Genomic DNA, 14821 nt, shown 5'->3' on the forward strand with positions numbered 1-14821 from the left:
ACGGGGGAGGGGGCAGGCACAGCTGGCTCTGCCTCTAGATAGGCAGAGCCAGCTGTGCAGCTGGGCGGATCCCGTCATCTAAGTCGGGATCCGCTCCGGCTGCGGCGTCTCAGTATACCGCGAGCTGTAGCTCGCGGTATACTGAGCTTAGGGTAACGGGAGGACGCTAGTTTGTGTCCTCCCGTTACCCTAAGGAGAACTATGGGGAAAAACACTGAACCCATAGTTCTCCTTTAAGCTAATTGTTTTTTTGTGAAGCTGTTGCAAATTTCTTACCCGGAGAGCCTGTTAGTAACAGTGCTTCCTAGTGCAGGCTAACAAGGCTAAGCCATCACCTTACAATTATATGTGCCTTGGTCAGCCTGCCATGTACGCTCTCTTAGTTGGTTGTTGGGCTACCTATATGATAGATCTGATAGGCAGCCTAACGGCCAACTATAGGGGTAATTTTAGGCAGGCTGACAACTCTGCTGCTAATTGCAAGACAAAGGCTTTGTGTTGCCAGCCTGCTTTCCAGATAAGAAACCTGGCAACAGATTTACAGAAAGTTATTTGCTTATGAAAAATGTGTGCAGTAAGACATGATGCCAAACATACTGAAAAATTGATTTACATATACTTTAATCGTTCTTTGCTTTTTTATGTAGGAATCTGCATAGTTCTTTACTTGTCTATGTCCTTTTCTTCTCCAGGCTGTGCCTTCCTCACATACTGTGCCAGAGACTCTGCCATCAAAGCACAAACAGCCCTGCATGAGCAGAAGACACTTCCTGGGGTGAGTTGAATGCTGGAATGTTGTGAAAAAGTTGACATATAGAATTCATAGGGAGCTCTTGACCCCAGATATAGTACTTATGCTAGACATATAGAGAACGCAGAACATGTTTAAATTACTTCCATTTATGTGGTAGCCTTCTGTATCATTTTCATAATGGTTGCGTTTCCATAGAAATGTATAGAACACTAGGCTATCAATCAAAGACTTTATGTGAACAGAACATTTTATAAACATTAAGGTGTTCAACCGAGCGTGTCATAGAAGGAAAGTGATATGTGCTATACAGCTCGCATTGAATGGTTGCCGTTTCAAGAAAAACATGAAGAATAAATGGATTGCACAAAGGTTGCCGGATTAATGGAACTACTTCCCATTGGAGTTGCAGGAAAATAATACAATGCATTTGTTTAAAATATTTTTTCTGCAACTGTACTGTACTGACTTTGTTCACAAGCACCCTTTGTAAACAAACGTATTTAAGGTTTGTCTATCCATAAAACTCATTAATCAGCTACGACAGCTATTAGCCCATTTTCTGTACACATTGTGCAATAGAAAGTTTCTTCTTTATTAGCTTAAGGGGTATCATAACCTTTATCAGGCTTCTGTAGGTGAGAAATTGGGAAAAAATGTCAGCTGCAAATTTACAAGTAAATGAACAAGAAAATGTGTTTTTTACAGACTGAAATTAAAATGAGCTTTTCTCATACTTGCCTCTGTCACCCATGATGCTCGTCACAGAAAATCTGAAAGCCAGGACTGTTTTGCCAGTATATGGGGTTGGTGCCCAGTGAATACAAGTAGATGAATGTGGTGCGTGCTGCTGTACAAGAGGAGGAAATATAAACTCATTAGTAAAAACTGAGAAACTCAAAAGATGCTTGCTTTCACAACCAAACAGATTCAAGCGTTCAGCATTCTAGTGTAGATTAGAGAATGTTAGATCAAACATATTTGGCTCCTCTGAGCAATTCAGGCTATGTTCATCTCCTTCTCCTATGTTCACTTTATTGTCTAGACCAGCATTTCCCAACCCTTTTTCAGACACCCTTCAAAAGTATGCAAGATCTCGAGGCACCCCAGTCTAAAATCTCTCCTACAGAAAAAGCAATAAAAACAGTATTAATAGTGCTTCAGCTAAGGGTTTAAACCTGCCTCTGCTTTTATTGCTGTCTGTGTCCCTGTTAGAGAGACTTCCCCTTTATGTCCTGGCAAGATAACAAGCATCCGACATAACAGGAAGTCAGTGAAAATCTAAGTGGGGGCACAGGCAGCATATAAATGCTGACAGAGCGTCTCACACTTCCCTGCTACTCCAAAATAAAAAAGAAATATAATATTTTTGGCTAGAGTTGGGTATCAAGTATTTCTGAATATATCACAGAAATGTAATAGGCAACACAGCTCTAATTCCCCACTGGTGACTGATGTCAAAACTGCTATGTCACAGCCAAGGACAAAATGACCAATGCATAATTTTGTCCACTGCAATCAGAATAATCAGTTGTCCCAATTACAGAGTAGTCCTTCTCCATTACACATCAACATCTCTCAGCTGGTTCAGGCGCTGCTTACCTTTATCTTTACCTTTAACCCACTAGTAACGGACCACTGTCTCAAAAAATGCTGTATTCTGCAAACTGTATGCAGGTATAATATGTAGTAATAGTATTTAGTGTATTAATTCCTTTTTTTTAAATTTTACAAGCCTTTATATTTTCTTCACTTTTACCTAAAGGTCAAGCTATCCAACGAAAGCAACAGCAACAGGGGTTGGGACAAACTACAACATTATCGGGGATGCTTACAGCTGTTTCTGCAAGTGCTTAAGCACCACTGGCAGTGTTATGGTTTGTCCAATCCCGATCACTGTCACTTTTGCTTATCTTCAGGTAAATGTGGAGAAAATATGAGCGGTATGAAAAATAAAATCCATGTACAAATACTATATTTTATATATTAATACAAATACAATTATCAGAATACAATTTTTGTTGTAATAGTAGTCATTTACCATCAAATATGTTAGCAAGTGCAAAGTGAAAAAGGCCAAATTTTCTATTAATATCTCAAAGATTAGATACATATATTTAAAGGGTATTTTAAAGTAAACTTGTCATAGGATAACATGGGGGCTGCCATTTTGTACCTCCTCTTCTAAAGCTACAAATGACCTTTCTGTCATGCTAGACTTTTTACTTCCATCATTTTTGAATTATCGGCTCAGAAAAAGCATGCAGATAAGGACTTCTACTGAGACTGCTAATATGCATACATGTTCCTGGTCAATGAATCATTAAATGTTAAAGTAAGACAGCATAAAAGCTAGGTAACCAGCATTTCAGAAGGAGCTCAACAATGGAAGTGGGGGCATAAGCAATGGCAGGCTTTTTAAAAAAAATAACTCAACATCTCTTAGTATGGTTTTGAGAAAAGGTTGGGAGGGAGGTAAAGTCCTCCACCTCCTTATACTGAATCATGTTAAGAGGGATCTTCTTCTCTCTTACACTTTAACAAGATAAACTCTGCGTAACCACCAGTAATTAATATTATCCCCCACATTGGCTTTCCACCATTCTTGCTGTGGTCCACAGTTTTTTTATTCCTCTTCATTCAGGCTATAACGGTGTATGCCATCATCTACTATGCACAGGGACCATGTTTTCTCAGCACAAGTAACTCTGAGTGCTAGGGACTTGTAGAATAAGGGAATGATAAAGAATCTGTAGCTGGTAGCTGCTGAAAATCTACAGGTGCTTGATGCTGCTTAACTTCAAACACACGGAGAGCCAAGCTGCACAGTTATGAGTGCTGCCATGTACTTGCCTGTATATCAGCAAGCTTGTCCTTCTCTGGGTGCTCTAATCTAAACATATAGTGAGTTGGTGGTTAGCCATGGTACAACACCTAAAGCTGAACATAGATTATTTACAAAATGGATTTTGTTCTGGGTTCTGTTATCAACTCCTGTGGCTTCTTTATATTCATTAAGACCTTAGAAAACATGGCTAACTTACAGAGATCAAACAAAACCAGGGCACAACTAAAACTGTACCTGTAGCAACTGGATTCCTTGCTGCATTTGAAAGATGAAACCTAGTTAGTTGTAAATTAGGCCTAAAATGCCTAATGCTCTATATGTACTTTATTTTATAGTATGTTACACTGGCCATACAGCTAGTTTGGAAAACATTGTTTTCAAAATGCTCATTGTATTTTCTAATAGTCAATGTCGATGATCTTTGTTGTCCGTAATGACGAAAATCGAAGTAGGATGGATTTTTTTTTAAGGAATGAAATTCTAACAGTAAAATGGTTTTCGCTCGGGAAGCTCCATTCATTCCAAAAACGAATGGTAAAATCAAATGAGATTTTGAACAGCAATTGTCAATTCTCTGATGTAATAATCTAATGCTCTCATGAGATTTTTTTGTATAAACAACATAAACAACCCCACCAGACAGATGTTCCCCTGATTAATGCATAGCCACTTCCACTGTTTAACCCATACTAACTTCTCCCAAAACTAATGCTTTTACCATTCTCACCAGCTAAATTCAGTGTCTGTAATGCATGTTATAAGAGCCGCACTAGCGTAAGGCACCACAAGCAGACGTCTGAGGGCGCTGGTGGGGGGCGGAAAAACACAGCCTCGCATACACAGAAGCAGCGATATGGACGAGCTCTGAGCTTAGGCTTCTATAGTCTGAGCCCCACCCCCTGTTCACTCTGCTGTGTGCACTCCGCAGCCTGCTGAGAGCCTGCACACTGTCTGGAGCTGTCACCTGCTGTGATATTTACATATGAATGGGCAGGTGGTATTTACATATCAATAAGCCGCAGAACATTCATATGTAAATATCGCGGCTAATTGATATGTAAATCACGCCCCCCCCCCCCTAGTGAGAAGAAAAAAAAGGACATGTGATCAGCCTGAAGACTGCAGGAAAAAGGTATATTTAAGTATGTGTATGTACATATATCATTATTTTTTTTAAATAGTGGTGGCGGGGTATATACCTCCGTTACATTGGCGGTCAGTGACAATACCTCCATTACATTGGCAATCAGTAACAATACCTCTGTTACATTGATGGTCATTGAGAATACCTCTGTTACATTGGTGGTCAGTGAGAATACCTGCATTACATGCTCGGTCAGTGAGAATACCTCTGTTACATGGGCGGTCAGTGAGAATACCTCTGTTACATTTGCGTCAGTGAGAATACCTCCATTACATTGATGGTCAGTGAGAATACCTGTTACATTGCTGATCAGTGAGAATACCTCAGTTACATTGGTGGTCCGTGACAATACCTCCCTTAAATTGGCAGTCAGTGACAATGTCTCCGTTACATTGGTGGTCAGTGACAATACCTCCGTTACATGGCGGTCAGTGACAATACCTCTGTTACATTGCTAATAAGTGAGAATACCTCTGTTACATTGGTGGTCAGTTACAATACCTCTGTTACATTGGTGATCAGTTACAATACCTCCATTACATTGGCAATCAGTAACAATACCTCTGTTACATTGATGTTCATTGAGAATACCTCTGTTACATGATGGTCAGTGACAATACCTCTGTTACATTGCTAATAAGTGAGAATACCTCTGTTACATTGGTGGCCAGTTACAATACCTCTGTTACATTGCTGATAGTGACAATACGTCCGTTACATTGGTGGTCAGTGACAATACCTCCGTTACATTGGTGGTCAGTGACAATACCTCCATTACATTGGTGGTCAGTGACAATACCTCCATTACATTGGCGGTCAGTGACAATACCTCCGTTACATTGGCGGTCAGTCATAATATCTCCATTATATTGGCGGTCAGTGAGAATACCTCCATTACACTGGTGGTCAGTGTGAGGCCTCCTAACATTTTATTACTCTGAATTTTTGCTACCATCATCCCATCAGTAGCCACAATGAATGTCGCTGGATTCATCAGAACACATGATTTTTGCTATATATTATATATAAAATGTGTTTATAGTATAATTGATCGATTCTACAGCTGAAGAATTTGCAAGCAAAAAAGCATTAAAAGTGAATGTGAATAGCAGCCAGAGAAATTACAGTGTGACACCAGAAGTGATGTATTACACATCACTTCCGCGTCCAGTGATCGGAAGAGAGATCAGCAGCTGGTGTGTTGATCTCCCTCCAATCGAAGAGGACAGACCTGTTGTGCTAGTCCTGGGCCCGCACAGTGCACAGCAGAGTGGAGGCGGGCGGGCACACTTGGTGGCACCGTACAATCGTTCAGGTGGCTGTATAGCCGGCGATTCACTTGTATATGAAACAGTCATCGCCGGCTGTTTTTAAATGGCTGAAGCAGCTGTGATCTTGGTAAAACTGCTTCAGGACCGCCGTTTATCTATGTTAGGTGGTCTTGAAGCAGTTAAAAATCAGTTTAAGGTCACTTGTTATCTGCTGTTATGCTTTCTGGAGTGAAGATCTATGGGGGGGGGGGGTTGTCCTTGTATTAAGGTGCTCCATGGTAATGGACTTGGGGTGTCAATGTCTGTGACTTTACATATAGGACTTCATTAGATGATGGTCATTATGTTCCCAAATGCTGGATAAGTTCAGTGTGAGCTGTAACATAGACATCTGAGTTATGCTTTCTGGAGTGGGGCACTTTAGGGTGTCTTTGTATTGGGGTTCTCCACAGTAAACTATTTCGGGTGTCATTGCTTGTGGCTTCACATATAGGGCACTAATAGCTGATGGTCTTCCTTTTTCTAAATGCTTCTAAGATAATTGGTTTGACTTGTAACATGGATATCTCAGATCTCCTATTAGGTTTGGAGCGCTGCTTTATGGGATGTCTATGCAGGGCCAGCGCTACCAGGCGGCTGCATAGGCAGCCCCCTGAGGGCACCGGGGGGGGGCGGGAGGGGGAATGCACCTTCATCTGTGTAGGCAAAAATCCTTGCACCTGCCCTGATTGTTATGTAACTTCACTGTAACCTACATCGACAGTAGCATTGCTCTGATAGCTGTAGATTTTTCGCCCCCAAATTGATGATATCCATAAAACTATTTTTCCTCTGTCATCTTAGCATTTGTTATTTAGTCTGTATTATGTAATGTTGCTTATATTTTTAAATAATTCCATATTGGTGCTTTTACCAGCAGTTTTACCTACTGCAATATAATAGACATTTTAATATCTCAGTCTCAACCAGAAACTATTTATGAATAACATCTTTAATCAATATAGTTGATGGGGTTTGCTAACATTGTATCACCGTTTATCACTTAGACTAAAGTATGTTTATGTATGCAGTATCACAGACTGGAATACTCAGAAAAAAAATACAATATAGCATTACATCCTTCAGCTTCATTTTATAGCAAAAATATATTATGAGCTTAAAATGGTTTTCTAAAATACAGGTGTTTCCTAAAGCATACTGTAATACCTGCCAATAGAAAGTGACAATTTCCTTATTGTTATTTAGTGTTTGTCTTTCAAGTAAATGTTCTGCATTTGAAGTGAGGGAATGAATTAAGTTACAGTATAACTGCTTTTTTTAACCAAAATTATACATTTTAAATTGGCCCTGCAGTCTCTGAAAGAATGTCAATAGAATGGGTTGCCTTTATTACAGGATATAAGTCCTGTTTCCAGCAATACAGCCTCTTGGCTTTCAATGTACAATACAGTAAATAAAAAAAAAATATTTAAAATGTTTTAAAGACAAAATAAACTTTCAGTTTCAGTCAATTAACCATGGCAACTCTGTTTACCGAACTCTCCAGAAATGTAATTTTCTGTAAATGCGCCTGATTTTCTTATAATTTTTATCTTATTATAATACTGAGACTGATCATGTGGTTGTAGTAGGCAGACCTTCCCACTTTGTACTCTTTTATTACAAATTAGGAAGGGATTAGAATTCACATGTTAGTATAAACAGAACAGCAACAGGTAAAACTCTGAATGAAGTTTTCTACACTCGGATTTTTCAAGGGATCCAGACACTTGGAGGAGTTTACAGAAAACTTGCAGGTGTGAGTTTGCACATTATGGAACACACCGTACCGACATATTTTTACCAAAAAGCATTTTTTTCGAAAGTTCAGGTGTATTTTAAAACAGATACTATCATGTATGCACATATTTTGTCAGTTCCAGTTTTTCTTTTATTCAGGTTTTATGGTTTTAGTAGTCTTTTAAATATTAATCAGATCTGGGATTGCAATACAGTATAATGTTTTCCCCATTTTATTTTAAACGCCATCTTTCTACTTGTGTCCCTTGAGAATGCAGTGAAAACGGGTACAAATCTAAGGCTACAGAATATATAAATAGTTGATGTTAAAAGCTGATAGAAAATATTCAAGGATAATACAATAAGATTAGGGTGGCATTTCCCAGCTTTGATTCGGCAACTTTTATGTTGAAGTTACTACTTTTGAATTAGGTATGGTAACATTATTCACAATGTCAAACCTCATGTATAAACAGGATGCTGTTTTATACTATACAATTGTTTTAATGGTCTATAACTTCACATTGCCGCTGATTTTGTACACGAGATCTTCTACATTTGTGTGATTAAATATTTCTAAGGCAATGTTTGACAAACTTTGTCCATTTATATTCTATCTCCAGCAACACAAGCAAGCACATTAAGTGAAGTGGAATGCAGGGCCAGTTTAAAAAGAATAACTTTCCGATGAGCTGCAGTAAATCTATTGAGGGACACATCTACCTAATTCCAAATAATACAAAATCACAATATTTGAAGTAACATAAAAGTAAAAATAATAAAAAAATGAAGCTTACAATATTTAATTAAAAAAATGAAAAAGGTTTGGGTTTTGGAAGGTAGGGTGGGTGAGGAGGAAAGGGGAAGAGTTGAGAGGATGAGAGGGGGGTTAAGGTTATGAGCTTACTAAAGCATTGAGATTTGCTTAGGGGTCAATGTTGTGATTGCTATGAGTGTCTATTAAACAATGTCTCTGTCTCAAGATGTATATGTTAACCTGCATGCCCAAGTCTCACAATAGTGGACATGGGTGTGCTAGTTCTTCAGTGAGGCAGTATATGGTTTAAGGTTTATGTAAAGGCAAAACTTTTTTGTTTTGGATAGAGTGTGTAAGGGCTAGAACCTCTGTCAATTTTGATGATCCCCTGTATTTGTGCTGGTGTCCATTATCAATGAGATGGAAGGTAAGTGAAAACCCTAAAGGGGCCCATCTATGTGGTGTATTAGTGCGCACGTTATCATCCGTTTTGTTGAAAATAAATGGGCTGCCAGTGCACCTAAAATAGCGCATGTACCATTTCTGGCACAGGACCACATCACCTCGCACTGACTGTATGCCACTGCATCGCACCAATGCACATAATGTGTGTTGCCATGCATGCATAGCCTAATAGTGTGAATGGGCTCTAAATTTTACTGTTGTCATGAGGGCAAGAGGTGAGAGAAAATCTTCCAGTGGAAACAAATGTTCTGGTGACTCTAAGATGGGAATTGTTTGGGGAGATTTTCACTTACCTCCTCTTGTGTATCCAAGACAGGAAGTGAGGAGAAATTTCCACAGGTAGGCAGAGCAAGAAAAAAGTAAAAATGTTGGCTTTATACACACTTTTAGGTAAATTTGACTCATTACATATAGAATAGAATGACAGCCCTGCAACCTGCACCATTAAAAACAAGTCAGCAATGGCAGCTCCCATATTTGCATCCTAGCAGGTCACCTCAATTGTGGGTTTTATTGAGATATATCATTATACAGATATATCATTTTACAAATCATTATACAAATTTACAATAAAATGTACTGGAAAAGTAAAACACACCCTATGATTAAATGGCAGTGTGGCTAAAGAAAATATATATTTTTGCACAATTAATGTAGTCCACAGTAACATAGAGCTGTGATAGGCTATGATAAGACCTGAGCTTGGCGATGCTAAAAGGTCAAGCTACAGCTCTTTCATTCTATCATCCTTTAATCTAGTCAAGTGGCCATCAGACATTTTCAGAGATTCACAATCCTGCTTGTAATCAGTCAGCCAGAGGGCATTGCAAAGGTGATTGAGTTTGTACCAAGGCAGGTGTACCAGTCTTCTCATTGAAAAATTATTTATTTGGTCTTAATTGAAAACATCAAGCCATAAAGCCCATCTCTGGGGAAACAAAGAAATTACCCCTGCAGTGGGGTACCACCTGCACTGCAAGGGTTAAGTGCTCATTGTTATCTAGAGGACAGGAAAAGCTATTTTACTCACCTGATCCCCACTTCCACCGGCTCCCTCTGGGCTGCTAGACCGGTCTCTGCAGCCTCTTCTCCCCTTCACTCCAGCGGTCTAAGGATCTCTGATGTCATCACGGCTTATGCTGGTCCATTGACCTGCATTAGACGTGAGGACGCCGATGGACAGTCCAACATCCAAAGCGGAGGGGAAGAAGTGAGCGCTAACCGCCATGTATGTACGCTGTATACAATCATAGCACATTTTAAGTAATCTATAAAAAGTGTTTTACTCACCACAGACCTCCTTTTATTTCCTTATCATCACATGGGTAGAACTTTGCAGCAATGGACCTCCACTTCTCCATCCTACGATAATTATTTTTCTATTCTGGATGTCTGAGGTCATACAGCTCAGGTGATTCCTCCACATACCCCACAAAGCAGTCTGTGCCAATATCAACCATTTTCAGCTGATCTCACACTATGAAAACTCACAGGAAGTCGCAGGTTGATGAGATCATCAAATCTGCTACAAAGCCCTTTTTTTTACATTCCGGGGCATTTGCATGCATTTTTGTATGCCTTTTTTTGCAAGTTCCAGTGCATGTTTTTTTGTTTTGCATGTTCCAGAAAATGTGACATGCGGTATTTTTTTTCCCTCCACCGGAACGGACTGCACTGGCGTGAACAGAGCCCAGAAATCTCATGGAAATATATTGTCATACATTTTTGGTGCAGGAGAAAAATGTAACGGCCCAGATATGGTGTGAATGGGCCTTTAGGCAGCTAAGACCGTTCACATATGTGTATTTCAACTGTTTATTAAGCTGTTTGCCTGGAGTTCAGCTTTAAAAATGATCATGAAATAATACAATGATTTACATAAAAGTCTTATATTTTTTTTTACTTAAAAGTCTAAAAAATGGTTGAATATGCTATAGATTTCCATTAATATGCTTAAATCATACAAGCACATTCAATATTATAGATGAACTTCTATTGATATACCACAGTGGCATTCCCAGATTCACAGACTGAGCTGTGGGTGCTCTCTGGGAATCACAGTACTTAAGCAAAAAAAAACCAGATGAAGGCACCTCCAGATTTATTCCTCAATATCTTTATTATAAAAAAATGTAATAAATACTTGTTATCATGAGCATGTAAAAAAAAAAACACATTTCCCCTCTCTCCACACCTCAAATAGAAACTGCCCCCTCGCAGTACTGTGATACCCCAACGCTATCTAGGAATACGAGTGTGACGTTTCCATAGTAAAGGTATCTATACCTGATTTCATAAACATACACTGAGTGGCCAGATTATTATGACCACGCCATCAGTACTTCGTTGGGCCACGAGCTGACTTCGTTGGGCCGCCTTGTGACTCCACGAGATGTTGAAAGGTGATGCGAGGAATCTGACACTGCACTGTTGCCCTTCTGTTGTCTTGTACCAGTCTTGCCACTCTCCGTTCTGCCCTAACATTAACTAGTCGCTGACGGCCCCAATTCGCACGTTCAGACCCAGATTTTCGGCTGACAGTCCAGTCTTTAAACACTTTAATAACCGCTGCTCTTGAACATTTAACAAATTCTGCTGTTTTGCTGATACTCGCTCCATGGCTTGAGCGCCAACAATCATCCCATGTTCAATGGCTGTTAAATCGCGTTGTTTACCCATATCTTCAGAAAGAAATCACTTCAGCGCGAAATTATAGCTAATTATAGCTAATTTGCATACAAATGTCAGGTAGTCATAATAATCTGGCCTCTCAGTGTATATGCTAATAAGCGCTAATAAGTTGGATAGAGTAAGGGACGGTTTTAAAATTTGTTTTTACTATCTGTGTCCAAATGGGGAGTTTCCTTTGACTTCCTGTCTGTTTGCCATAACAGGATGGGAGGGAAATCCCTGGTTGTCACCAAGGTCACCAGATATAGGGGTCTATTCACTAAGCTGCTGAAGGATCTCGTTAAAGTTCACTGGATCCGAAATGATTGCAAGCAAAGCATCAGCACCATCAAGCATCTTCAGAAGGAGAGGTCCGCAATGGCAGAGGAAGTTACACTACTCACTTCCTTTGATTAATCATCTAATGCAGACCTGGGTGGAGGAAGTGAGTAATCTAAGCATTCCTCTACCCTGGCTGCTTGTTTACAAGCAAACACCCCTCCTCAAGCCTGGGACCAGGGAACCGATTGGTATTGTGTCACTGCAATCAATGCAGGTCTGTGCTGATAGGGGTCTGAAAGGAGCACAATATAACTAAAGATGCAGACACTTCCTCATCCTAGGGGCCTGGACCATGGGATCGATCAGCTGAACTATCACTGCAGTCAACCACGGATGCTAATCCGATAGCACTGATAGCGTTCTGAATGGGTCCGGCATTATTTTATTAAGATTTTCTTAAGACAAAAATATCTTTGCTAGTACACTCTATACGCCATGCTGTATGTTCCCTAATTCCATACCGCTTTACTCTATATCCAATGCTGTACATTCCGTATTCAATACCGCCTCCTCCTGTAGGCCATACTGTACGTTCCTTAATCACATCGCCTCATTCTATATGCCATGCTGTACGTTCCCTAGTGCACACAGCACCTGTTCCAACCTTACAAGCCCAGCAGCTCTAGTGTGTATGTGTGTGCCTGGGTGTCCCAGAACTGGGGTATCAGATGTTTTGCACAGAGGCACAATTTCGGTGATTGCCATAGGTGTTATTTACCATAGATACGCCCCTGCCAGGAAGTGCCTAAATAAGGGCCTTCATGGCAGGATCACTATATAATATTTGAATGAAAGCTGCAGATTTAATGAGATTGTAAACAGCCTTTAAAGTTGCATTATTATTTTAAAGCTAGATCAAAATCTAAATTTAGATCTATTTTAACTTACCAAATGGCTTGTGTTGTAGATATACTGTATATGCTATATCAGTTTTTATAAAGGAAATGTGATTTCCTGTAAACTAATCTAATTATCTCCAGATTAGCATTTATTAACTAGTATTAAACTAAGCCTTTGAGAAGAAAACACATGAACAAGTTAGCATGAATTCAGATCCTCCCCAGATCCATGCAGTTGTACACGGATCAAGGACGGAACTGGTTTTAAAAGGTTTGCTCATCTCTAGCAAACACTCTAATCTAGCTTACACTTTCTATAGGGCTGTATCTGACATTGATGTTGCCCGAGGCATATTTGAATGACGTGCCCTCTCTCCCTGTCTCCATGCCTTCTCTTTTAGCCCAAGCAATGTTGCACGCATATAAATGTGAAAATATAAAAAGACAATACGTTGCTTAAACAGGTTTCATTTTATACTGAGCTCCCCTAGTTTTTCCATCCACAGTCTGTAAGATAGAGCGGATGGCTGCCTACTTGTCTATAGAGAGTCTTGTGATTACATTAAGAAGTCCATACAAGCTCGTTATCCTCAGTTTTGCTGCCGGACTAACCTTCAAGTGTCAGGAGTGCCAAGATGGGAGCTAAAGAAAAAAACTAAAATTTTATTCTGGTGCTGCCTACTGTAAATACTATTCTAAGCACTGGCCAGTGAATGCCTTACAGTAAATAGAGCCCTGACTTTCTGCAGAAGCAGATTGCCTTATGCACACTGGTAGTAAAAACACAGCTTTTAGAGGCAACTCTATTACGGTATATCCAATGCGTCCATTCACATTCTGGCATTTAGATCTTTATTATATTGCAGCGTTCAGGGGCATAAAAATAAAAAGTCCCAAACCTCCTTTCAGGGAGGAGCTTACTGGCATTATTTACATGTATACGTGTGTAAACACACATGTATTCATGTAGATTCATTCTAGAATAAATGGAAATTCTAGCCAATAGAATTAGTTTACGTGCATATGCCTCTAAACTTTGTACGCACGTAAACATGCATAATTACACACCAAGACACACATTTTTTTTACACTGGATTGTTCTGCTAGCTTCTGGCAGAAAGATCTAGGGGTATTTTAATACGCCCGTGTGCATGAGCCCTAAAGCACACATATACCAACTGCTATATGTAAAAAAGAGTACTGAGTATTCTACTGTTTTGGTTACTGTTTCCAAAAGTTTGACAACATTTTCCTATGAACATTAAAGTGACCATGCCACCATAGGGTTAATATTACCCAATAGCTCACAATTAAATGAAACATTAATAGCCCGGCACTGGGATTCTTAAATTCCCGACAGTGGGATTCCTCAATACAAATCCACAAAGGCTGCTTCTTCGACACTGGCTCGTTTTGTGGGACATGGTTGGAGATGGGACCCCCCCCCAGGGATGGTCAATAGATAGCCCGTGCAAGGTTCCCTGTTAGCCCCTCCAGTTCTTCCCCCTTTTTTTTACCAAAACTGCACATCCCCTTTTTTTCCCTTCTTCCTCTTTTCCTGATCTGGTCCTCAATGTCCTGCCCTCCCCTGCCCCCCCACTTTCCCCTCTCTCTTTTTGCTACTGGAATGCTTAGGTGACTACCCCACTCCTACCGCCCATTCCCTCCACTTCTTGGTTTATATACATTTCTATTGTTCATATTTTGTACATATGTTTTATATGTTTGTACTGTGATTTTTTTTTTTTTACCTGGCGGTGTATATCCCCATGGTTAATTCCTGTCTTGGTTCTGTAAACCCTACTTCTGTAGCTGGACCATTTGTAAATGTTCAAAAAAATGAAGCATGAATATACTTACCTTTCCGATGGACAATGTATTAAATCTCTGCTGCTTCTCCACACCACAGCCGCTACAAGTAAACTACACTTCTGGGTTAGTGGAATATTTGTTCC

At 39.8% G+C, this 14821-nt stretch overlaps 1 protein-coding gene across 1 annotated transcript in view; it reads left to right on the forward strand.

The window, feature by feature from the left end:
- Positions 1–14821, forward strand: part of CELF5 (CUGBP, Elav-like family member 5) — a 114220-nt gene that overhangs the window by 41765 nt on the left and 57634 nt on the right. The window contains exon 2 of the mRNA XM_018561686.1: positions 693–775. Coding sequence (XP_018417188.1) covers positions 693–775 — 83 coding nt within the window. The remainder of the gene's footprint in view (positions 1–692; positions 776–14821) is intronic.

Source organism: Nanorana parkeri, unplaced genomic scaffold, assembly GCF_000935625.1.
Source record: "Nanorana parkeri isolate BGI_ZX_2015 unplaced genomic scaffold, ASM93562v1 scaffold537, whole genome shotgun sequence".
In the NCBI taxonomy this organism is placed as follows: domain Eukaryota; kingdom Metazoa; phylum Chordata; class Amphibia; order Anura; family Dicroglossidae; genus Nanorana; species Nanorana parkeri.